General features: G+C 37.0%; 1 protein-coding gene across 1 annotated transcript in view; it reads right to left on the reverse strand.

Moving 5' to 3' along the window:
• Positions 1 to 24,298, reverse strand: part of Cfap61 (cilia and flagella associated protein 61) — a 253,731-nt gene that overhangs the window by 222,269 nt on the left and 7,164 nt on the right. Inside the window, exons 3-6 of the mRNA XM_027953760.2 lie at positions 13,526 to 13,676; positions 9,035 to 9,111; positions 8,028 to 8,095; positions 7,273 to 7,399 (exon numbers count right to left, since the gene is read on the reverse strand). Coding sequence (XP_027809561.2) covers positions 7,273 to 7,399; positions 8,028 to 8,095; positions 9,035 to 9,111; positions 13,526 to 13,676 — 423 coding nt within the window. The remainder of the gene's footprint in view (positions 1 to 7,272; positions 7,400 to 8,027; positions 8,096 to 9,034; positions 9,112 to 13,525; positions 13,677 to 24,298) is intronic.

A 24,298-nucleotide genomic window follows, 5' to 3' on the forward strand; every position in this document is an offset into this window, starting at 1 on the left:
TACCTTGGCCAAGATCTTGCTGAGAGTCCCATGTACACTAATTTCACCAAAGAGGTATGATCATGAAGCTTCAGGGGGTACGTATGCAAATTCTGAACCCACAGTCCCATACTGGAAGTTCAACTTGCCCATGTATTTATGACCACTTGCCCATTTGCTTTTTCAATTGAGGAACCAGCAAAGTTACTTCAACACTAAGCCTTAGTTGTCTCATCTATGAAATGGGCGGAGGCACAAATAGCTGCAAGGATACAATGCAGTGATACAAATGACAGGCTTGAGCCTGATCTCTGCTCATAGTCAGCCCTTAGCAGGCATTTGTCCTCCAGGTGAGCCCTAGAACCTCAGCTGGGAAAACCTAGAACACTGTGCTCCCTTCCAGGAACAACTCACTTCTCACTAAACCTGCCAAAAAGCTGCTCCTAACAGGAGATGGCTTATCTCTGTAAAAAGAGTCCTTAATGATATAGTGCAAAATAAGATTCTGGAAGAGAATAGCCAAGTCCATTCTCAAACACTGCCAAAATTAAAAGGTTGCATCAATGCTTAATTATTTTGCATAATGGGAAAACAATTCAAAATCTTATTCACAAGGACGATGCCAAAATTAACTGTACCACTGGATTTTATTTATATGATGGACACACACATATTACTCTACAAATATAAAAATCAGTTCAGAGACTCAGGGCTCTAAACCTAGTCACGCGCCTTCCACAGCCCATTAACACAGCTATATCCTAATCAGACCTCAATACTAATTCTTCTGGGAAAAATAAGAAGAAAACATCCATATCTTGGAGTTCTAAAGTCTCTCCCTTAAGCCCTTGCCCAAAATGGTTAGAAAGGAACTTGGTCTGTTAAATGCATTCCTTGGGGTAATCGATAATTTATGATCTTGCATCAGCCCAAGTGCTAATGATAAAGTATGACATCAGCCTCAAAGTCTCAAATGGCATATGACAAAGTCCAGCCCTACAGAAACAAAACACCCCAGCTATGGAAAATCATTCATGCAATAAAATGTGTAAATGTGAGTGCTCTCAGGCGATAAGCACTGCCTGTCGGAGTCAAACACAAGGAGAATCAGGTCTCACTGTGAATTTGGCACCACAATGCTATACAGGTACCCACCATTTAAGTGCCACAAAACATTCCAATAATAAGAACTGCCGAAAATACAATAAAAATAATGCAATTATTTGAGTAAAAAGCAATGCTCCCTTCTGTCTTCCATTCAGCATGGCTTTGATGGAGTAGTGATGCAATTGTAAAAAAAAAAAAAAATCAATTTAGAATATTTTAGAATAATCAATTTAGAATATTTTATTTTAACTTGTTTGGAAGAGACTGAAGGTCCTTCTCATAAAGGCATATTGCTCTCTCAGGCACCCAAATATCTGAGACTCTGAATATCACGCATATGAAAATGGAGTTGAATCCAAACCCTAAAATCAATAGGCTCTTAAGGACACTTGGGGAATGGGTGTTTTCTAAATCCAGGATTCAGCAATACTAAAGATAATTTGATTGGTGCCTCTCACTGACTTCCTGTAAGGCTAGGAGAAGGAAGGACAAACTCATCATTTCATCTAAGTCAGTTATCCAGGATGTACAGGGGCATCATGATGTCGCAGACACCATGGAACTCTTCCCAGTAGCCTGGCAGGGTCTCTTGGTGACAAATGGATTCTAAGATTGCTTCATCACCACAGCATCCTGACTGCTCTACAACATAATTGCCATCTTAGAGGAAAAATACACAGGCCAGGTTCTCTTGAGTCAGAGAGGTATACACTGCTTTCTTGCCAGCAAAGAAACCACTACAAATTCACAGATGGAAAGTTCACATTTCAGGACAGTAAGGACAGCAGCAACAGGCCACCTTCACATTCTGAATATTGGCACAGCCTCCACTTTCCTGTCTGACATCATTTTACATATCCAGAGAGGATTTGCACTTAATTAGCTAGGCTTAAAAATGTACTGTTATAAAAGTAATTCTGTTGCCATTTTAATTTCCAGAAATACATTTCAAGTGTGTGTGTATTTTAAGAAATCAATGAAAATTTCATAGAGAATCCAATTCAGAGATAATGATAAAGAATGCAGTATGTTCTTGTTAAACCATTCTTTTACGTGAACACTGTCTCAACATGGGGTAAGAGAACTTACAGGCTATGTCAACTAGATTTTATTTTTTATTCAGATGTGTAAAACAAAGCACCTGTTTCTTTCCAAGATCTCTTATGACCTCTAGTGGTCTAACATAAGAAAATCAAATCTATCATTTTTTCAACTACATTTTTCATTTTAGAACTACAAAATGGTTTTAGAGTCACTTAGCTTCTGGGCTTAGAAAAATGTCATCGTTTTAAAAGCTATGGAGCATTTTAAAACCACATCTTCCATGTGCTTTGAATGACTTCAAAGCACGTGCAAAGCCAATTAGAGGCCCATACCATCTATACTACCAGAATCTGATCCAAAAGTTGATCTTGGCACCCCACTGCTGCAGTTGGATTGCTCATCAAACTATTTGCTGGGTCAGTTCCCAGGATGTAAGAAGATCATTGCTGAAATTCTGCAATTTATTTATCTCTTATTTTTGAACATATTAGGATATTTGTAATTTAAACAATGAAATGTTCATTCCTGTGAAATTGCTCAGAAGTCAAATTTAAGTGGATTTCTAAAAAGCATGAGACTGTTAAATATTTCAAAAATAATTACCTTAAGAAATTAAAAATTATTATTTATAAAAACATCAACCTTATGTTTTAAATAACTACTTTTTCTTTCATTTATTATTTTCTAAAATTTATTTTTCCCTAAGCAACTTAGTGAGACCCTATCTCAAAAGTAAAAAAAAAAAAAAAAAAAATCAGGCCTGGGGATGTGGCTCAGTGGTTAAAATAAAATAAAATTTATTTCTAAAAGTCTTTTATTTGTAATTGATACATAATAATTGTATATATTTATAGGATACAGTGTGATAATTAGATACATGTATAAAATGTATAATGATCAAATCAGGGTAATTAGTATTTCTATCTCCTTAAATACTTATTACTTCTTTGTGCTGGGAGCCTCTTCTCAAAAAGAATAAGTTTTTCCTTTCATCTATTTTTATTTTTATTTTTTATAAAGCAATATTGTTGAGCCAATATGGTTAAGCATTGTTATCAGCAAAAAAGCATTGATTGTATAAAAGAAATTCTAGTTATTTTAAAACACTGACATAATCCTTTCCTTGGCTGGATCTCTCCCCACCCTGCACAAGAGGACTTGAAAAAGGTTTCCCCCAGAAAGACCATACCAATGGTTTATAAACCTTCAAACACCTCAGATCCACCACTGATGATTAATTAAGCCTGCTGTAGGTTTGTAAAGGTGTGTCCAGAAGCAGCTAGGCTTTATTTCAGATATAATGAAAAACACAGAAGAGTAACTTCATTAATTAGAGCCTAAGTAGAGGGGCAGATTACAGCATAATTTTCCACATGGGTAAATCAAAGAAACCGGATGGGATTATGGCGTTAATTCATTGGTTCTGAATATGTTGCTAGTTAAAAGACTGAAGTATAATTACATCCCAAACCGTTCACTGGTTTAGTATCTTAAGAATTGTGTTCTTTACCACTAATTAACAGTGCAAGTAACTATTGATGAAACAGATGTCAAAAATAAACATGTGGGAAATAAATGACCTAAGAGGCACAAGGACACACCCATCTCATGTTCAGAAATGTCTTTTGTTTTTTCACTGCTGGAGTGAGATTGTCTACATAAAAGTAGTTTTCAGATAGATGACATTCTATACTCACAAATATAGAACTCTATTTTAAACATTTTGAATAAAGAACTTTTAAAATGTATCACACCTTTCCGTTTTCTGCAGGCAAAGGAACCGACATAATGTCACAATTTCCACCTGAATTCACTACAATGCACTTATCTTTTTATAAAGTTCACTGCCTTGTTACAGAGTACCTTGTCACCTCTTTGCATTAAGACTATATCCCATTTGTGATTTGTTTCTTTCAGATTTTCTGTGGTCTAGACAAACACAACATTTACTATCAGAAGTTGTCTGAGCAAGACCTCAGGCTGAAGCATACAGGTTAATTTTCAGGCTTCATAGGCTCTGTCCATTATAAGGTCAGAGTCCATCCCACTAAGTTTTCAAGAGAAAGAAAGGCAGAAAAGAAGGGTTGTGGAAAGAATCGAGAGAAGGAGAAAAACCAAAGCAGAACCATTGGTTACCAAGTGCTTCCTATGGGAACCAGGCACTGGGCTGAGTATACCTTGCGCCTTTTCTCCTGTAACTTATATCCTGAATGGCAAGTGGGCAATCAGTGAACAAACTAACAAAGATGTCAAAGAAAAAGATTATTTTTAGATGAGCTGCTTCTGTACTTGTCACTTTCAGTCGTGGATTTATATAAAAGTTTTCTATTATAAAACTTATATGTATGTGTATATATATATAAATATATATATATATGTATATACATGTTTTCTCTCTGTATATATGTATGTTTATATCTGCCTATCTATAGATATAGTATTATAACCATATGTTCAATTGTATTTCCTTTATACATACTTGCTGCATGTCTATATTGAAATTATTTAAACCTTAGTGTTTCTCAAGAAAATAATTAGCCAAATCCTAATGCATAAATAATAAGATTCTTTCAGAAATGTGACGCCCACACCTATAACTAATTCATTATCCCCAACCTCCCCTAAAGAATTGTCTATATTGCAGACACATTTAAATCATCTTTCAGGATAATTTCAAAGCTGGAAACTTCTTTAAATTCTAATATTTTATTCATTTTAAATAAAATCTGTAAAATGGCACCCAAATTCACATATATTTGAATGAATGCCATTTATAACAAAATACTGTTTTGGTCAAACAGATTAGAGACAATTTTAATAACTAAAAATATACAGCATTGATGAGGCTGAAAGGACACAGAATTCTATAGGCTGGAATGTATATTGACATAAAATTCTGATTTAATAATTTGATAGTATTTATTTTAAAAATATTAGTACTTATGCAAATATCTGAGTATGTCTTACCCATAAATTCCATTTCTAGGCACCTATACTATAGAAAAAAAATAGTCTGAATACTTGATGATATGTGTACAAGGTCATTTGACATGATATTATTTAAGATGAAAACAACTTAAATTTCCATAAATAAGGAATAACAAAATGAAATATATTGCAGCCACAGAATTCCCAATCCATCATGGGCCAGACAGTCATTAAAAGAATAAAATTCAGTCGGGTGCAGTGGCACACACCTGTAATCCCAGCAGTTTGGGACACTGAGGCAGAAGGATCATGATTTCAAAGCCAGCCTTAGCAAAAGGGAGGCCCTAAGCAACTCAGTGATACCCTGTCTCTAAATAAAATACAAAAATAGGGCTGTGGATGTGACTCAGTGGTGGGGTGCCCCAGTACCCCTCCAAAAAATAATAATAAAATTCATCTATGAAGATGATGAGATGTTTTATTAGGTGAAAAATACCATTAACAGAATTATATGATCACATTACTGCGTATGTATCTATCCATAGAGAGGAAGATATATATACACACACACACACACACACACATATACACACACTGAGAGAGAATATAAATACACACACACACACACACGCATACATATACAGTCATCCTTTGGCATTCATGTGAGATTGATTCTAGAACCTCCACACTCTGCCCCATAAAATATCAAAATCTGAAGATACTCAAGTCTTTTAAATAAAATGGCCTAGTGTTTGCATATAACCTATGTACACCCTTCTGTATACTTTGAATCATCTCATAGCGTGTAAACAGTTCTTATACTGTATTGTTTAAGGAATGAGACGGAAAAAAGTTTGCGCACGTTCATACACAGAGGTTGAAGCTGCAGGTATGGAGAGCTGATAATGCTTGCATATGTGTGACTACTTATGTACTCACATACAAAACTGAATGTCTTTATTGTCACAAGTTTTGTGATTTGAGAATATAGTTCATTTACTGATTCGTCTTCCAGAATAAGTAGTACGTGGCATGGGGGAAAGTGAGATTTTAAAATAATTAAGATAAAACTATAGCAACTACTAGACTACTTACAAGATCCCAAGTTATTAATTTACAGAACTTGCTCACAATAAGAAACTGTGTACTTGTGAATACTTGTAAAATAAAATTTCCTTAAAGAATGTAATTTCCTAAAGGGCAGAGGGCCTATTTGTCTCTGCTGGCACTAATGAGAAACTTCATAATTCAGGAACAAGGATTTGAAAGGAGTCAGGGATCAATTAAAATGTTATTTCACTCTTCTTTAGAATGCCTTTGGTTGCATTAGTATTTGTATCATGATCAAAAGGGTTTATAAGGAGAGGATTATAATGTACTTAGCTATTAATAATAAGAAAGTAAAGAAAAGGTTTTCTAGGAGGAACTGTCTTCCCTGTTGTCCAGAAGCAGGTGGATAATTTTTATCTGAAGTTACTCTCCTCCATGGTGAGTTTTTGTTTTTTTTTTTTTAACATACATTGCCCTTAGGCTCTCCAAATGCAAATTAAATGCTCTATACAGATAGTAAAAACATGATAGTGTCAGACTCTCTGCAGGTAAGTCTCTGGCCTCCTCCTCTGCTTTCTCTTTCCAGCAAACTTCTCTAAAAAGTAGCTGGTTGTTCCTGTCTTCATTTCCTTACCCTCATTTACTCAGCCCACTGCAATTTGATCTCCACTGTCCAATTCTTCACTTTGAGGGATCAGACCAGACCCTGGGGCAGGAGATGGTGTGGGTCCGTCTTTGAAAAACGCAATTTGCCACAGCTATCCCCTTAAGACTGCTGCTCTTGAGGCATGGCCTGGGGAGCATCCTCATTCACTGAATGTCAGAATACAGGTAGATTTTATTGGGAAAACTAAATAGGCAACTTCAATTTTAAGTTTGTTTTATTTGAAAGTTATTTTACATCTCTGTATGAACAACAACTGTAAAATTTTCACAATCCCCTGGCAGTAAATGTATGACTTTATGGCTACACATAACCAAATGAATAACACCAGATAGTACTGCAAATTATTTCATCCAAGGGATATTACACTTATGAGTATCAAACAAACAAAACTTAATCCAAGTTATTTATGATCACTTAGAGTAAAAATTGTTAAAGACTTTTATAAAGGTGACTACCCCATGAAGCTTAGGTTACTTGAGACACTAGTCCAACTGTACCTGGCTTTGCGAACATGCAGCTGAGGGTAATGGTTGTGCCTAAGGCATATTTGTACTGCGAAGTCCTCATCATACGTCAAATTTGGGATAGTCCCCACTTGGTGAAACACAGTTACTAGAGTTGAGCCTAAGTCATAGAAAGAAAGAAATGTGTCTTCATTTAAGCATTTCAGAACAAAATGCAGTTTCCATTTTAATAGAAGAATGGATTAAAAAATGTGGTATATATACACAATGGACTATTACTCACCCTTAAAAAAGAATGAAATTATGGCATTTGACAGTAAATAGATGGAGCTGGAGACTATCGTGCTAAGTGAAATAAGCCAATTCCCCAATACCAAAAGCTGAATGTTTTTTCTCATATTTGGATGCTAATTCACAATGGGGTAGAGAAGTGTCTAAGGCAGAATAGAGTTAAAGGAGTGAAGGGAGGGGACAGGTATGAGAATAGGAAGGATAGAATGAATCTGACATTCTTACCCTATGTACATATATGACTAAATTACTGGTGTAATTCTACATCATGTACAACCAGAAGAATGAGAAATTATATTTCATTTATATATGATATGTCAGGTATAATTAGGACAAATAAAAAAATTAAATTGTATCTGAATGGTTATAATCAAGTATGTGCTTGATAAGCGTAGGCCCTAGAGACCAGTCTTCTTTCCCATTCCCAAGAGCACCATTCCAAGCATGAGTTTCCTATGTTAGCTGCTGGGAGTAGGGGGTGGTTGGGGGGACCTTACCTAGGCTCGTGTAGGATGGCACTGTGAGAAATATGAAGTGTAGTTCTGGCACTGCTTTAAACACGTTCCTGGAGAGGAAGGAGAGGTTGGGACAGGTATTAATAGCAAAGCAATCCCATTAGCTGGCACCTTATGGAGACAAATGCCACTACTGAAAAAAATGAGGTATACAGAAATCCACAGGGACTCCTTTGCTCCCTGCTGCAAAGGCAATTTCTTTTTCTTCTCTGTTTTTTTCCATGGATTCCGAAGGGCCCCTTTTCTGTCTGTCTCATGGAGGTAGAGAGAATAAAGGGCACCATGTCCATGAGGCACACCAGATTTCTGCTGATATTAACCTTTGACCTGGCATCTGGATGGTCTGGTGTGACATTACAAAGTGACTTGAAAGCTGAGAACCTCTCTGAAGGTCTATGCAGGCTGTCAGAGATGCATCACCATGGCTCAATGGCCCTGCTGATCATCTTCCCATGCACCCTATTATTCAGGTTGCTTCTGAAATCTGTCATGTTAATAAACATTTCCAAAGATAAGATTGAGAAATCTGTTTTTGAAAACACCCAAACTTGTAACTTTCTATTCTTCCCTTACCACTTCAAATTCATTTCTCTTTTTTAAAATATTTTTTTAGTTGCAGATGGACAAAATACCTTTATTTTATTTGTTTATTTTTATGTGGGGCCAGGGATCGAACCCAGTGCCTCATGCATGCTAGGCAAGTGCTCTACCACTAAGCCACAATCTGGCCCTCAAATTCATTTATTTAAATTACTGTGCTACCTGTTTGCCTCAAATGATAGCAGTAAAAGATGGGGGCTGAATGAAGAATATAGAGAATTAAGATTATTTTCCTTTCAGAAATATCACTACTATAAAAGTAAAAGCTTTAATATATCCCCAATCCCTAAAGTATAAGCAATTTAAATACCCCAAAGAATTTCACATAATTTAAAAAATATTTGAAACTACCACATGGCCTCTTTATCTGGAAGGCCACATGCACTCACCGAATAATCTCTTTGCAACAACCAGTGGAAAACTCATCCACAGCCACAAACAGGTGCATGAACAATGTATTCAGAGGCTGCAGATGGAAAAAGAATATGGATTAAAGGCTGAGTCAGCATTCAGGCTGGGTCATGGCAGAGTGGGAGGAGGGCTCAGGGCAGACACAGATGCAGAGCTGCCCAGCATTTATAGATGACATTTTTATTAAGTGATGAGACACCCAGGCAGCATTTGAGACCTTTCACCAACATAATTTGCTGCCTTCTGTCCTCCAAGCTCAGAATTATTCAAGGAAAAAGGGATCATAAAAAGAATCCAGAGTGCCCAACCCTTCCTTCTGCCCTCAGGGATGAGCTGTAAGCAGGGGAGAGCCTGCAGGGCAGTGAAATTGATTATTAACTCTGTAGTCTTGTCTTTAGGGGTGTCTATGCCAAGGGAAAGACAATCACTCCAGGGCTCCCAAGTCAGCAGCTGCTGCTCTATTCATGAGACACTGAGGGAAAGATTCTCCTATGAAATTGAAGGATGGAAGGCAGATGCCACATTAGGAATCCAAAGGCTTGTTTTGTTCAACATTCTTGGAGTCCGAATCAAATATTACTCTTGAAATCCAGATGACCCGGAAACTGAAAGCTCAAAGTAGCAAGATTCCAACATGATTTTCAGGTTAAATTTCCCCAGTTTTTAATCCTATAACTTTTGAAAACTGTTTGACTGTCCTAAGTAATAAATAGTAGTTCCCTATGTTTACGAGCAAATTTTCCAATTCTAGCAAGAGTGCAAATGTGAGGCACAGTATGTGTGTGTCTGTGCTTCTTGTTTCCTCAGTACAGTCACCCCCTGGTATCAGTGAAGATTGGTTCCAGAATCTCCCAGATACTAAAATCCACGAATGTTCAAGTCCCTTATACAAAATGGCATAGTATTTGCATATAACCTACAAATATCCTCCCCTATTCTTTACATACTTGTTATACTGTATTGTTCAGGGAATAACGGCAAGAAAAAAGTCTCTATGTGTTCAGATATAATTTTTTCCCAAATATTTTGCATATGAAGTTGGTAGAATCACAGATGTGGAACCTGTAGATACAGAGGGATGACTTTAGTTTTCTAAATGGCCTTGAGTTACCAACTGCACATTTATGTGCTTCAGTTTTACTCCTGCTAGATGGTGTGTGACTTCAGAGTGCTTAGAAATGATTGTACTTTGCATAATATGGCAAGAGAAGAATCATGAGTTTGATTTACAAGCTTGAAAACTCCCAAAAGGCAAACAACACAAACCTAAAAGTTCAGATAATAACAACAAAGACAGCAACGACACGATTTTAAGCATTTTCTATAAATTAACCCAATAATCTCTCAACAGTCTTCTTCAAATATCTGCTTTCCATTCTGATAAGACTGACCTTGGCAGTGCGTGGTTAATTACCTGCTTGATTTTTCTCCCAAACTCTCTGCTATCAGAAATATTACAATTCAAGATTTATTCTCTAAATAACTTTAAGAAAAAATAATTACTTCAGTTGCTAATGCTCCTAGGACAGAAAATATAATAAGGCTTAAAGCACTGCCTGATAGAAAAAGAATATGCCGTAAATAGGAGCCAAATGCAATTTAAATTTTCTAGAAGACCATTAAAAAAGAAAAAGAAGTACAATGGATTTTTAATATATTTTATTTAATCTGGTACATTTATATTATCATTTAAATAAAAAATCAATAAAAATGTCAATGAGATACTTCACACTTTTACCTCACTAAATACTTGAAATTCAGTATATATTTCATATTATAGCATATCTCAATTCAGATTAGCTAATTGCAAATACTCAATGGCTATCTGTGACCACTGGCTACTACAATGGGACAGTCTAGCTCTATATGGTGTAGGACAGTCCTAAAAGAACAAGAAACAAAAGGGAAAAGAATTTGTGAATAATGGTATTAATTAATTTATAATTTTCAAATGGTACAATCATGATCCTAATGCAAATATAAAATAAATACAAACTGGACATAGTGGCACATGCCTATAATCCCAGATAACAAATATATGAACAAATGTTCAACATCTCTAGCAATTGGAGAAATGTAAATCAAAACTGCTCTAAGATCTCATCTCACTCCAGTCAGAATGGCAATTATAAAGAATACAAATAACAATAAATGTTGGCAAGGATGTGGGGAGAAAAGTACATTCATACATTTCTGGTGGCACTGCAAATTGGTGCAACAACTATGGAAAGCAGTAGGGAGATTCTTCAGAAAACTTAGAATGGAACCACCATTTGACCCAGTTATCCCACTCCTGGGTATATACCCAAAGGACTTAAAATCAGCATACAGTGATGCAGCCACATCAATATTTATAGCAGCTCAACTCACAATAGCCAAGCTAAGAAAACAATGTAGGTGGGGCTGGAGATGTGGCTCAAGCGGTAGCGCGCTCGCCTGGCATGCGTGCAGCCCGGGTTCGATCCTCAGCACCACATACAAACAAAGATGTTGTGTCCGCCGAAAACTGAAAAATAAATATTAAAAAAATTCTCTCTCTCTCTGTCTCTCTCTAAAAAAAAAATGTAGGTATCCTTTAACAGATGAATGTATAAAGAAAATGTGGTATATTTACACACTCAGCCATAAAGAAGAATGAAATTATGACAGTTGCTGGTAAATGGATGGAAATGGAGACTACCATGCTAAGTGAAATAAACCAATCCCCCAAAACCAAAGGCCAAATGTTCTCTCTGATATGTGGATGCTAACCCACAACAAGGGAGGGTAGGGAAGAGAAGAATAGAAGTCCATTGGGTTAGATAAAGAGGAACAAAGGGAAAGGAGCAGGGAAGGTAATAAGAAGGACAGTAGAATTAATTGGACATAACTTTCCTAGCCTTGTATTTGATGCACTACCAGTGTAACTGTGCATCAGGTACAACCACAAGAATAGGATCCTAATTAGAATAAGTTTTACTCTATGTGTGTATAATTTGCCATACATTCTACTGTCATGAATACTAAAAAGAACAATAACAACAAAAAGAGGCTGAGGCACGAGATCACAAGTTTGAGGCTATCCTGGACAATTTAGCAAGACCCTTTCTTAAAAATAAAATGGAATAACAAAAAAAAAAAAAAAAAAAGGTCTGTGAATATAGCTCAGTGGCAGAGCACTTGCCTAGCATATGCAAAGCCCTGGGTTCAATCCCCAATACTGCAAACAAAAACAAAACCCATACATACACACTCAAGTCAGAAATTTATTCAACTTCAACTCATCAATTAATGAGGCAACTAGTGAGATGATAAAAAAAATTCCTTGCACTTGTGAAGCAGGATAGTTCAGGAGATTTAATAAGGAAATGCAAGGATAAGATAACTACCTTAGATATAAAGTGGTTGATGTCCTACAGGGCCCTAAGCTAGAACCTTTGTAGTTAGCATTTTCACCTAACAGGAATTCATTATTTACATCTCAAATGACAAAAATCTCCAAGTTAATCACCTTCCAACAAAACTATAAGACAGCCCAGTCAATAGAAAGTCAAACGAAGGTACAAGCATTGAGGAGAAAGAATCCTTTTAGACTATTTCTGAATTTGGGATAATTTTTCTAAGAATGATCCCTGAGGATACAGGGAGTCAGGGATGGAAAAGAACATAAAGGACAAAGTATATTCTAGCTGAATAAGTGCTGAATACTATGCTTAGAGGTATGTGTATGTGTGTATGTGTATGTACATGTGTGTACAACATGTGGGGAGGATGAGTCAATCACACACCAATTAGCAATTTCCTTTTTTCTGACAACAGGGCTTCAGGGACACACTGTTGAACTCCACTGAAAGGCAGAGATGTTGCTCAGAGTTGCAGCCTCTGGCTCTCTCTCTACAGAAATTAGGACCAGCCCCTGGCCTGGTTCTGTCAGGTCAGGTACAAGGAAAGCTCAGACTTGACACCAAGTACCCAGGCCAGGCTTCTGAGAACCATTGACCTAAGTCCTTTGAGCTGACAAATGTCATGTGCCCTTAGGTAAAAGACATCAAATGAATCAGAGTTCATGAGGACACTTTAAAAATTATAGTGTGACATAAGCCTCAGGTTCTCTTGTGACCATTACAAGGGCAACTGTAGGTGACACGGGCACGGGCCCTTGTAGCATATCAAAGAGCGCAGACAATGATGCAGAGAAAAACATGAGACCTGGACGCACACATCCCACACTTTCACTAATTCCTTGCTTCCAGTCCTCTTTGTGGAACATGAGCTGGTCTGTGCCAGCAGCTTGCTGACTGGCTATCACCTACCATTTCCTATGACTTTTTCCCCCTACCAGTTTACTTCATTTTTAACTGACATGATGTCATATACTTTCTATGTAAGTTTTGAGCCTTTAAGTCCAAAATCCAAAATAATAACATTGTAAACAGGCCCTCCCTTCCAAGTTAAGGCTGTTCAAATAAGCATAGTGCATGATTTCTTACTGTGCATGGGATTTCGCTGTCGAGCTCCCGGAACACTGACACCCAGTCATCCTGCTTGGAAACATTCCAGTTGGGATAGTCCAAGAAGGTGGCCTGGGCCATGATCTCTTCCTTGTCATTGCAGAGGGTGACAGCAAGGTTTGCCTTTTCTCTGTAGAAATGATTTAAATTGCACATGTGAAAAAAGATGGTAAGTGTAATGAGAACAGGTTTTTTTCCCCCCTCCTTAACCTACAGTAGCTAACATATGAGGACTGATAGTCTTTGGAACAGGTGGGAAAGATATTGCAGCAACTTTGGGGGTAGTTGTTTCAGAACATCTGGTGCTAACAATTTTCATTTATTTCTTTTTTATTTTTGTGGGGCTAGGGATCAAACCCAGGGCCTTGTGCATGCCAGGCAAGCCTTCTACCACTGTGCTATAACCCCAGTGCCTACATTTTTACTTAACATTACATTTTACTAGAAAGGTGACATGTTTATGATATTAAATATCTAATAACCTTTCCTAGAATTTGGTGAAGAAAATTATTTGCACAGTTTTTCTATCCCTCCATGTTGCCAATACCACTGCGTTGGCATAAAGTTTTATAATTAGGAGGGCCAACTGCCCCTCTTTGCTCAGGACTGAGGGGATGCCCAGGATATAGGGCTTTCAATGTTAAACCAGAAATATCCTGGGAAAACTGAGAGGATTGGCCACCTATGCACAGAAGCAAAACTGACGTTAGTTGCACCTCTAATAAACTTCTTTAGGCAGTTACTCTAAATCCTGAGTCCCTGAGCTAATTAAATCATCTAGAATCTGAATATCTGACCCTGAGAGGCATTGCTTAAGCTAACGCAACCCAGAGCCTTAATCAAGCCAAGGGAAGAGAAGCAGGACTTCCAGCTCTTATTTTAGTGGCTGTCCTAAAGGGACTGATTCAGTGATCTTAGACAATCATAGGAGGATTGTCTTTCCTGTCTTGTGGTACTTCAGTATAGTAAGAGCTAGGTCTTAAGAGCCAGCATAAAGTTTATGACATGAAGAACCATTTGATAATAATTTGAAAGGCAGTTTTTACTTTCTCAGCTGAACAAAATCTACTAGTCTCTTAAGTTGGAAAAAAGAAAAGATTTAAACTTTCGTTCAAAAAGCAAAGATGTCAGGAGTTACCCAATTTCCTTATTGAAGAAGACAGGAAAGAAGATAGCATCTAGCTGAGGAGTTGGGGAAGGAAGACAGGGGAAAATGGAAAGTTACATATGCCTTTTAGTTACATTTTTTTATTGCAGAAAGAATACATTGCCAGTGCAGAGAAAATACAAACAAGAAGAGAAAAAAATTTGAAAAACTTCTTAAATACTGTGTCCTATATGTTTAAATATACTTTGTGTGTTTTTAAAAATGGAATTGCAGTCTGTACTGTTTATAACCTGCTTTTTCCTACTTGACACAAATCACATTACTAGAACAGTACACTAAACAGCAGTCTCTCACACACGTGTACTTCCCCTGCCCTAATTTAGTTTTCTTCTTTAAATCAATTCACTTTTGGCTTAAGTAAGAATATTTTAACAGGAAATTTGCATTGGTATCATAATTTACATTAGTATTATAAATGGAAAACCAGCATTCCTTACTATTAATAGGAAGTAACTATAAAAACTAAGATATAGTGTTTACTTATTTATTTTAAAGGAAGAGACAGAGGCCTATTCAGAAAGTAGATACACATTCAAGGAGAATAGCAGCAATCTCAAAAGAGACATTTTGGGGATAAAGCAAGGAATACACGTTCAAGGGAGAACACAGGCTATCTCCATAGGGACAGACAGCAACCCATTGGTGTGGGATGTTCATATTTATATAGGGTCTTGACTAAAGATGGAGCCAGAGTGGAGCCATATAATTTCATATGTTTTCTTAGCTCTTGTGCATTGCCCTCACGTTACAAAGGCCATGTGGCTCAGGAGTTGGAATTTTTCCTAAGCACTTTTTGCATCTCAATGGTTCATGGATATTTTCTTTGAGACTCAGTAAAAAATTACTCATGCTTATATCACCTTGGGTTCTAGCAGATGTGCTGGCATCTATGGCAAACATTGTGCTCATGATGTCAATCTCAGCACCTACAACCACAGTCCTCTCTCATAGGAAGACACACGGAGCCACATATGATCATACTGCTTGGTCACAGGGTGATATTTAAGGGTGCCAATGGTTCAAGGATCCTACTCAGTCCTTGGTTTTCAGTGAAAGGAATGGATGGTTCCTTGGGTGTCTAGAATATATATCCACTCAGGGAACCCACTAGCAAAAAGATACAGGCTCCCAACTTCTCCCCGTCTGATTCACTGAAGCCACTGCCCCTCTTCTATCGCTTCAGCTCTTGGTCTTCTGGACTTTTCTGCCCCCGACCCCCTGAGCCATGATCTCAGGCTGAAAGTCCTCCCTCTAGTAAAACACCAATGGTACAAGACCCTGTGCACGTCAGCGGTGACGACCATGGTGGTGGTGGGAAGGAAGAAGTGGGCAAAATTGGGGACAGGCAGCCACCATCGCCTCAGGGAAACAAGAAACAATGTGTTTCCTGGAATACTAATTTTAACTTGAAATGCATTTATCCATGGGAAACTTAGGATGGTGGCTGGATTCTATAGTACAATTAGCACAGTACCATACTACACAGACATTATAGATTAAATAAGCTTTTGTGGGTTGGCCTGGGAAGTGAGCCAGGGATAACTTTGTTTCAATGGGAAAATGCACTACAATTTCCAAATAGCTAACTGTAATAAAAAGTAACTTGGGCGGCATTATCCTTTTGTGTATATAATTTCCATTTCTTATTACCTCTTAGCCATTACATCCTCTACGGGACAGATAAAATCATCCTGAGAGCAAAAAAGGGAAAGATGAGGAGGAAAAAAGCGAGAGAAGGTATATTTTTTAAGAGCTGGATTTTAAATTGTTCTTTGTAATCATCCAAACACAAACTAAAAGGGCACTATTAATATATAGGCAATACATATGTCACTCACGCATGTATATTTCACACAAATTATGTTTTATCCAGCAATGGAAATTAGAGCTCTTTTCATGAAGGTCTCATTTATTCAACTGGTTTAGGGAATTTTCCAAGTACTGACAAAACTTATTTAAGTGAACTTAATAAAATCTTGGTGAAATGGCAGATGCCTTTTTGTTTTGTTAAACTGAGTGAATAAAAGAGAGCTCAGTATTCCCAGTGTTCATCATGTGTGGACCAGCAGCCTGGGCAGGTGACCCATGCCCTCCTGTCACCACTGTGACATCTGCAACAGGGAGGAAGGATTCTTTCTGCTCTCCCCATCTCTTCCTATGCTTTGCCCAATCTGCTTATCTTCGCCCCTAAAATTTAGCCATAATTTTAGCTAAAATATCATTTTAGTTTTATCATTTCTGTATCTCTGTGACTAAGCAGGCAGTCAATAAAATAAAATTGAACCAATAGATGAGAAAAGGAAACACTGTTTTTATAAATGCCTACAAAATAAGTTGTTAAGCCTTGAGGTTGGCCTGGCAAGGGGACAGGAGTTACCTGATATGAAAAATGATGGGTGGGAGTGTACTCACTTAGCATATGTGAGGCCTTAGTTTCAACCCCCAATATCACTGAGAAAAAAAAAAAAAAAAACAAAGAAAAATGAAATACACCCATGGGCTTGGTAGCAGCTGTATTGGAAGCTCTTAGAAATTCGTGAAAATGTAAATTTACTTTACTTTTGACAGTATGCTGGTTTCTGAGGTAGGTCACAATCTTTCCAGTTACAAGGATTTCATTTTAACATCATTTTTTCACTGCTCCCCTCCTATGACAGAAATCATACTTCTTGATCTGTCAATTTGGAAAATATAAACACACATGGATTCAAGGTACCCTCACATCACTCCAGCTGGAATACATGATGGTCAAAAAGTAAAGCTTTCAGGTAATTAATATGTGACCACGTACAGGCTTGGGGCAAATAGGTTTGTGGAAGGTTTTAGGAAAGAGAAAACAATCTGTTAAAAAAAACCTCACTTGTAACATACACATATACATGCAGTATTCCATCTTCTGAATATACCATAAAAGAACTGGCCCTCGAAGGCTGATGAAAATGGGTGATCACATGGACAGTTAAGTCCTCAGCCCTTCCTGCTCAAGCCAAAGGGAGCGGACAAATTTTGTTGAAGCCTGATGTGAGGGAATGAACAAAAATGGCACTGAGCATTGTGTCTGAACAAGTGGAAAGATGGAGTTGCTGGAGGTACTGGGGTGGAAAATAATGGGAAGGGGGAGACTGAAAGCAAGTGGAGGTCATGCTAGGTTTGAAGTACCTAGTAAGTATCCAAGGGTTCGTGCCCATCAGGGAGCTGGATAAATGAATTTGGAATCCAGGAGGTTCTGCCATTGATGTTAGATATTTTTTTAACATTTAAGTCTTAAATTCACCCAGAATTGATTTTTTGAAAGTTTGTATGACACTGTATGACACAAAGTTTACACCCATTTTCTTTTTCATGTGGGTAACAAATGATCACAGCATCATTTGTTGGATGTCACATCCTTTTCCCTGATGTCCTTTTGCTGGCTCTATCTTCATCAGGTTTTCATATGCATGTGGGTCTGTTTCTGGGATCTCTATTCTGGCTCATTGGTCTCTGTCAATTTTTTGGTTGTTACTATGCTGTCCTAAGTAAAATACCTTTGAGTCTTTTCATGAGCAAGTCTCCTCATCTCATTTTTCTTCTTTCGGATTGTCCCTGTACTTTGCTTTCCCAAATTAATTTATACTTATACTATCAAGTTCAACAACTAATCCTCCTAAGACTTTGATTAGGGGCAGAATTGACTTAATAATATTGGATCTTCCTATGCAAGCAAGATGTGGCATACCTCTGGATTTACTTAGTTCTTCCTTAAGTGCCTTTCAGTAATCGACAATTTACCCCAGAATGAGCTTGGAGTTATTCGATCAGTTGTATTACTAGGTACAACTCTTAGGCATGAGGGTAAATGGCAAAATGTTTTCTATCCATCTGGTGCTACTACTGTACATAACAATGAAGTTGGATTTTATTTCATAGCCAGCAACTTAGTATGGCTGACTTAGCATTCAGCCACTTTAAAGTTTTGATATTGATGTTAATGATTTGTTCACATATCCCTTCCAATTTTCTAAATAAAGAATATATCATCTTCAGTAATTGTTTTATTTCTTCCTTTCATGTCTTAATACATCTCAATTTCTTAATGGAACATGAAGGATCTCTAGTCAATGATGAACTGAAACCATGAAAACCAATATCCTCATGCTGCTATAATAAAAAATTCTAATATTTTAGCATTATGTGTGGTTTCAAAAAACAATTTTTAGATACTATTAGCATGTTATGGGAACTCTCTTATACTTTTATTTTATTAAGTTATTACTAAAATAAGTGTTGACTTTTATCAAATGTCTTTCTTCATTTATTGAAGAATTTTATAGTTTTTCTCCTTCAGTCTGCTTAAGTGATGAATAATCAATGTTCTGATAGTAAACTAACCTTTAATTCCAGAATCAGTTCACCTTGATCATGATGCAGTTATCTTTTCAGTTCTCACTAGATTGTTTTCCTAATGTTTTGTTTAGAATTTTGCATCTGTGTTAATCAGCAAGATTGAATATAACTTCCTTTCTCCTTTTATATAAGATTGGCAAACCCTCCTTTCTTGTATTGTCCTTCTCTGATTTTGGTATTAACATTACCCTAGCCTCACAAAGTTTAGTTAAACAAAATTCTCTCTTTCTGTTTCTAGGAAGTTCAATTTAGTTCTTCCCGCCACCTCCCCCCCCCACCCTTGAATTAATCTGGTCAGAAGTTCTTTCTTCCGTTAACATTTTTAAAGAACTGTTGGTTTTACCCTCTATCAGACACTCGCTTTCTATTTCATTATTAAATGCTTGCATCCTTTATTTCTTTCATTCTGTTTTCTTTGAATTTGTTCTATTACTTTTCTTCTAACTTAGAGGTGTACTTGGAATCTTTATTTTAGGACTTTCTCATCTCCTACTATAAGCATTTAAGGCTATAAGTTCCCTTTAAGATTTGCTATTTTGTTCATTTATTTCTGCATAACTAACTACCCCAAATTTGGTAGTTGCCCCATTTAATTTGCTCATGTTTCTGTGGGTTAGAAATTCAGAAAGGGAATGGCAGGAGTATCTGCAGGACTGAGAACCTCCAAGATGGCTTCTTCACTCATGTGTCTTGTGCCTACAGGAGAGTGGTTCAACTGGGTAGAGGTCAGTTAGGACCTACGGACCTGGGTTCATTGATTCTCCTTTATCCTTTCTCTCTTGTGACATGTCCTCCCTCATGGTTTCTCCATGTGGTCTCTCCAGCAGACCCGTAAGGATAGTTACATGGAGGTATGAGGTTTCTAAGAGCACAAACTCAAAAGCTGTCGAGCAGGGCTGGGACCAAGTAAAGCAAGAGAGGCACTCAGGATTCAAAATGAAGGGAAATAGTCACTCTCAGGTTTGTGCAAGTGAGAACCTGAAAATGTGAATGCCCTACATGGCTTGTTTGTCTCCCCCCAGTGCCAGCCCTGGTGCCAGGCCATCTTAATGCTTGGGCGGTTCAACAGCACAGCACCACTGCCAACACATTCAATTGGGTAAGTCCCAGGCACAGACCAGATTTAAAAGATGTGGCCAAAAGCAGCAGGGAGGATACAAAGAGGTGTGAGGAGTACTAGGAGGAGTGGAAGCTTCAAAGAATGAATCTCTACATTGGCTTAGCTGCATTAGATTATATTTAATATATATTTCTTTATTTTCATTTAACTCTTGGTGTATTCTAATTTTCTTTCTATTGCTTTTGACCCATGTTATAACTGCATTTAAAATTTTTCAAATGAAGCTGGGCGTGGTGGTGCACACCTTTAAAAACCAGAGGCCTGGGGCTGGGTATGTGGCTCAAGCGGTAGCGTGCTCGCCTGGCATGTGTGAGGCCTGGGTTCGATCCTCAGCACCACATACAAGCAAAGATGTTGTGTCCGCCGAAAACTAAAAAATAAATATTGAAAAACAAATTCTCTCTCAAAACAACAACAACAACAACAAAAAACCCAGCGGCCCGGGAGACTAAGGCAGGAGGATCCCAGTTTCAAAACCAGCATCAGCAAAAGCGAGGTGCTAAGAAACTCAGTGAGACCCAGTCTCTAAATAAAATGCAAAATAGGGCTAGGGATGTGGCTCAGTGTTTGAGTTTCCCTGAGTTCAATCTCCCATACCAGAAAACAAAAAATTTCAAATTATCCTTTTGTTACTGACTTCTAACTCCACTGTATTGTGGTCAAAGAATGTGTCATATATGATACTAAGTAGGGAAATTTGTTGAGCCTTTTTTATAACTCAAGAGATGATCAGTTTTTATACACGTTTCCATGTATAAACAACACCTAACAAGATTCTGTATTCTTCATTTTTCAGTACAATATTCTACATAAGCCTATTAGATCAAGTTCTTTTAATTTTGCTGCTCTGAAAATCTTTCTTTTGCTACTGATTTTTATTACCTTGATATTCTATTTATTAAGAGGTATATATTAGAATCTCCCATTATGGTGGTGAATATGTATAGTTCATTTTTTGGTTTTATTATCTTTGTATTGTAAATTTTGGGACTGTGACATTAAGAAACATAAATTTAAAGTTGTCATAACTCATCCAGGAATAAAATGTTTTATAATCATATAGAAACTTTCCTTATCTGTAGTGATGCTTTTTTCCCTAAAGTATATTTTTGTCAGTTATTAAAATAGCAGTTCTAAACTGGGCATGGTGTAATCCCAGCAGCTTAGAAGGCTGAGGCAGGAGGATCATGAATTGAAAGCCAACCTCAGCAATTATGGAGGCCCTAAGCAACTTATTGAGACTTGTCTCAAAATTAAAAAAAAAAAAAAAAAAATCAAGAGCTGGGGATGTGGCTCAGTGGTTAAGTGCCAATGGGTTCAATCCCTAGTACCAAAAAAATAACAACAACAACAAAAAAAAAAACCAGCTCTAGTCCTACTTTTATGAGATCATAGGTTTATGGGTGGCATATATATTTTTTCCAAAATTTTTACTTCAAATGTGTCTGTGCCTTTATATCATAGGTATTTCTTATAAACAAATTGTAAACTTTTTGTTCTGTTTTCAGCCAATCTGCCCACCTTAATCTTTTTTTTCCTCCCCTAGTACCAGGGATTGAACTCAGGGGCTTTCAACCACTGAGCCACATCCCCAGCCCTGTTTTGTATTTTATTTAGAGACAGGTCTCACTGAGTTGCTTAGGACCTCACTTTTGATGAGGCTGGCTTGCACTTGGGAATTCTCCTGCCTCAGCCTCCTGAGATGCTGAGATTATAGGTCTGTACCACCCTGCCTGGCACCGCCCACCTTAATCTTTTAACTGATGTATTCTGCCCAAATACACTTATTATGATTACTGACTTGACTTTTTTCTATCTTCTTCTTAAGTAATTTTAACATGTCCTACATTTTGTTTCTCTGTTCTTCTTCCTTTTTTGCCTTCTTTTAGATTCAGGGCATATTTTAAGTTTCTCATTCCATTTTCCCCTCTATAAATCAGAAATTATAATCTCTGTGCCTATTCTTTTAATGACTATCCTAATCACATTAACATACTATACATTCCCCAAAATCTTTACCTTTTGTTTCAGTTATCAATTGACGTATAATAAACAATTTATTATTATCTTTTGTGGTTCTGTGGGTCAATTGAGTTCAACTGAGCTGTTTTTGCCTGGAGTCTCTCATGTGATTGCAATCAAATGGTGGCTGTGGCTGAGAACGTTATAAAGATTCCATGTCTAAAAAGACCTGCTCACATGGCGGACAGTTGATGGTGACTGTTGGCTGGGAGCTCAGCTGAGGTTGTCCAATGACCACCTGCTTGTAGTCATGTGATTCAAACTTTTATCAGTATGGCAATTGGGTACTGGAAGACAGTGTTCTAGGCAACTAAATGGAAGTTGCAAGACTTGGTGTGACTTAATGTCAAAGAGTCACTATTTCTATTGGCTACTTAGGACCAGCCCTGAGTAAGAATCCAAGTGTGAGAGGGAATAAAACAAGGCCATAAATGCCAGGATACATGGTTTGGAAGGGAAGGGGAGCATCTCTGCATCTTATCTACCTTGCCCTCCTCTTGAATACAAATTTAAGAATGCTTTCATTCTAGTTATGTTCCTCCCAAGCTACATGCAGTCTTTGCCTTGCATTTTAGTTTTATTGTATTATTTGTATCTCATAAACTCGTCAATATTATATTATTGTTTTATATCATGTTTCTTATATTTACCCATGTATTTGCTCATATTTTTGCTTACATTTCTTCTCTGTCTTGGCTTTCCAGCTAAGATATTCTTTCTTTTCTGTAAAGCATATTCTTTATCAGGGTCTACTGGTAAACTGTCTCAGTTTTTGTTTGTCTGAAAAATACATTCATTTACCCGTAGGTCTTGAAAATTTGTTTCACAGTATACAATTCTAAGTTTGTTATTTCTCTCCAATACTTAAGATATTCTACTATTTTCTGGCAACCATTGCTGCTTGTGACAGTCTGTTATGGTTTAAATAGAAAGTATCCCTGAAAAACTCAGGTGTGAGATAATGCAGAAATGTTCAGGGGTAAAATGATTGGATTGCGAGAGTTATAATCTAATCAGTGGATTAGCACATTGATATGGATTAACTGGTGGGTAACTGGGCAGGTAGGGTGTGACTTTGGGGTTAATATTTTGTCCCTAATGAGCAAAACTTCTCTGCTTCCTGGCAGCCCATCCTAAGCTGCATTCTCTGCTTCACCTCAGGCTCACAGCAATGGAGTCAGCTAACCATGGACTAAACCTTTGAAGCCATAAGCCAAAATAAACTTTTCCTTGTCTAAATTGTGCTTGTCAGGTCTTTTGGTCACAGTGACATAAAGCTAACTAAAACATAGTCTAATCTTTATTTCCTTACAGATAATTTGTCTTTTCTCTTTAATTATTTTTCAGATTGTTTTTAGCTTTGGTGTTCTGCTGTTTTATTCTAAGTGTTTAATTGTGGATTTCTCTGTGATTAGGATTTGTTGAGTTTTCTGGATCTAAGAATTAGTACTTTTCAACAATTCTAGAAAATTCCCAAATACTGAATGTTTAGCTTCCTATTAGCTCCTTCTAATATGTTCAGTGTTTTGCTCATACTTTATTCTTTATCATTTTGTGTTGGATTATGGATGATTTGTTGGTACTGATCCTCTAACTCATCACTTCTATATTTAACAGCATCTACGATGATGCTTCAATTCATCTACTATGATTTTCATTTCAGCTATATTTTCATTTCTAAATGTCCTCTTTGACTTTTGTGCAAACCTAATTATTCATTTCTATGGTCTTTTTATTCCTTAAACATTGTTAAACTTACATTTCATTTAAGACATAGTAAATACAATTATTTTATATTTTCTCTCTCTTAATATCTGAAATCTTTGAGAATCTGATTCTCCTGTGTAATTTTGTTGTTGTTTCTCACTAATAGTGCATGCTTCTTTGTGATTTTAATTTTTGATTATGAATCTATACTTCTTGGAACTTTGTCTGTGAGTATCATTTGAAGACTGAGCTAAAGCTATAACCCTTCAGATCTGATCTGCATTTATTTCAACCAATCTCCTGGACATACTAGTATCATTTGCCATTTTTTTATTAAATTCCCAACTTG

Source organism: Marmota flaviventris, chromosome 2 (genome assembly GCF_047511675.1).
Source record: "Marmota flaviventris isolate mMarFla1 chromosome 2, mMarFla1.hap1, whole genome shotgun sequence".
NCBI classification, from domain to species: domain Eukaryota; kingdom Metazoa; phylum Chordata; class Mammalia; order Rodentia; family Sciuridae; genus Marmota; species Marmota flaviventris.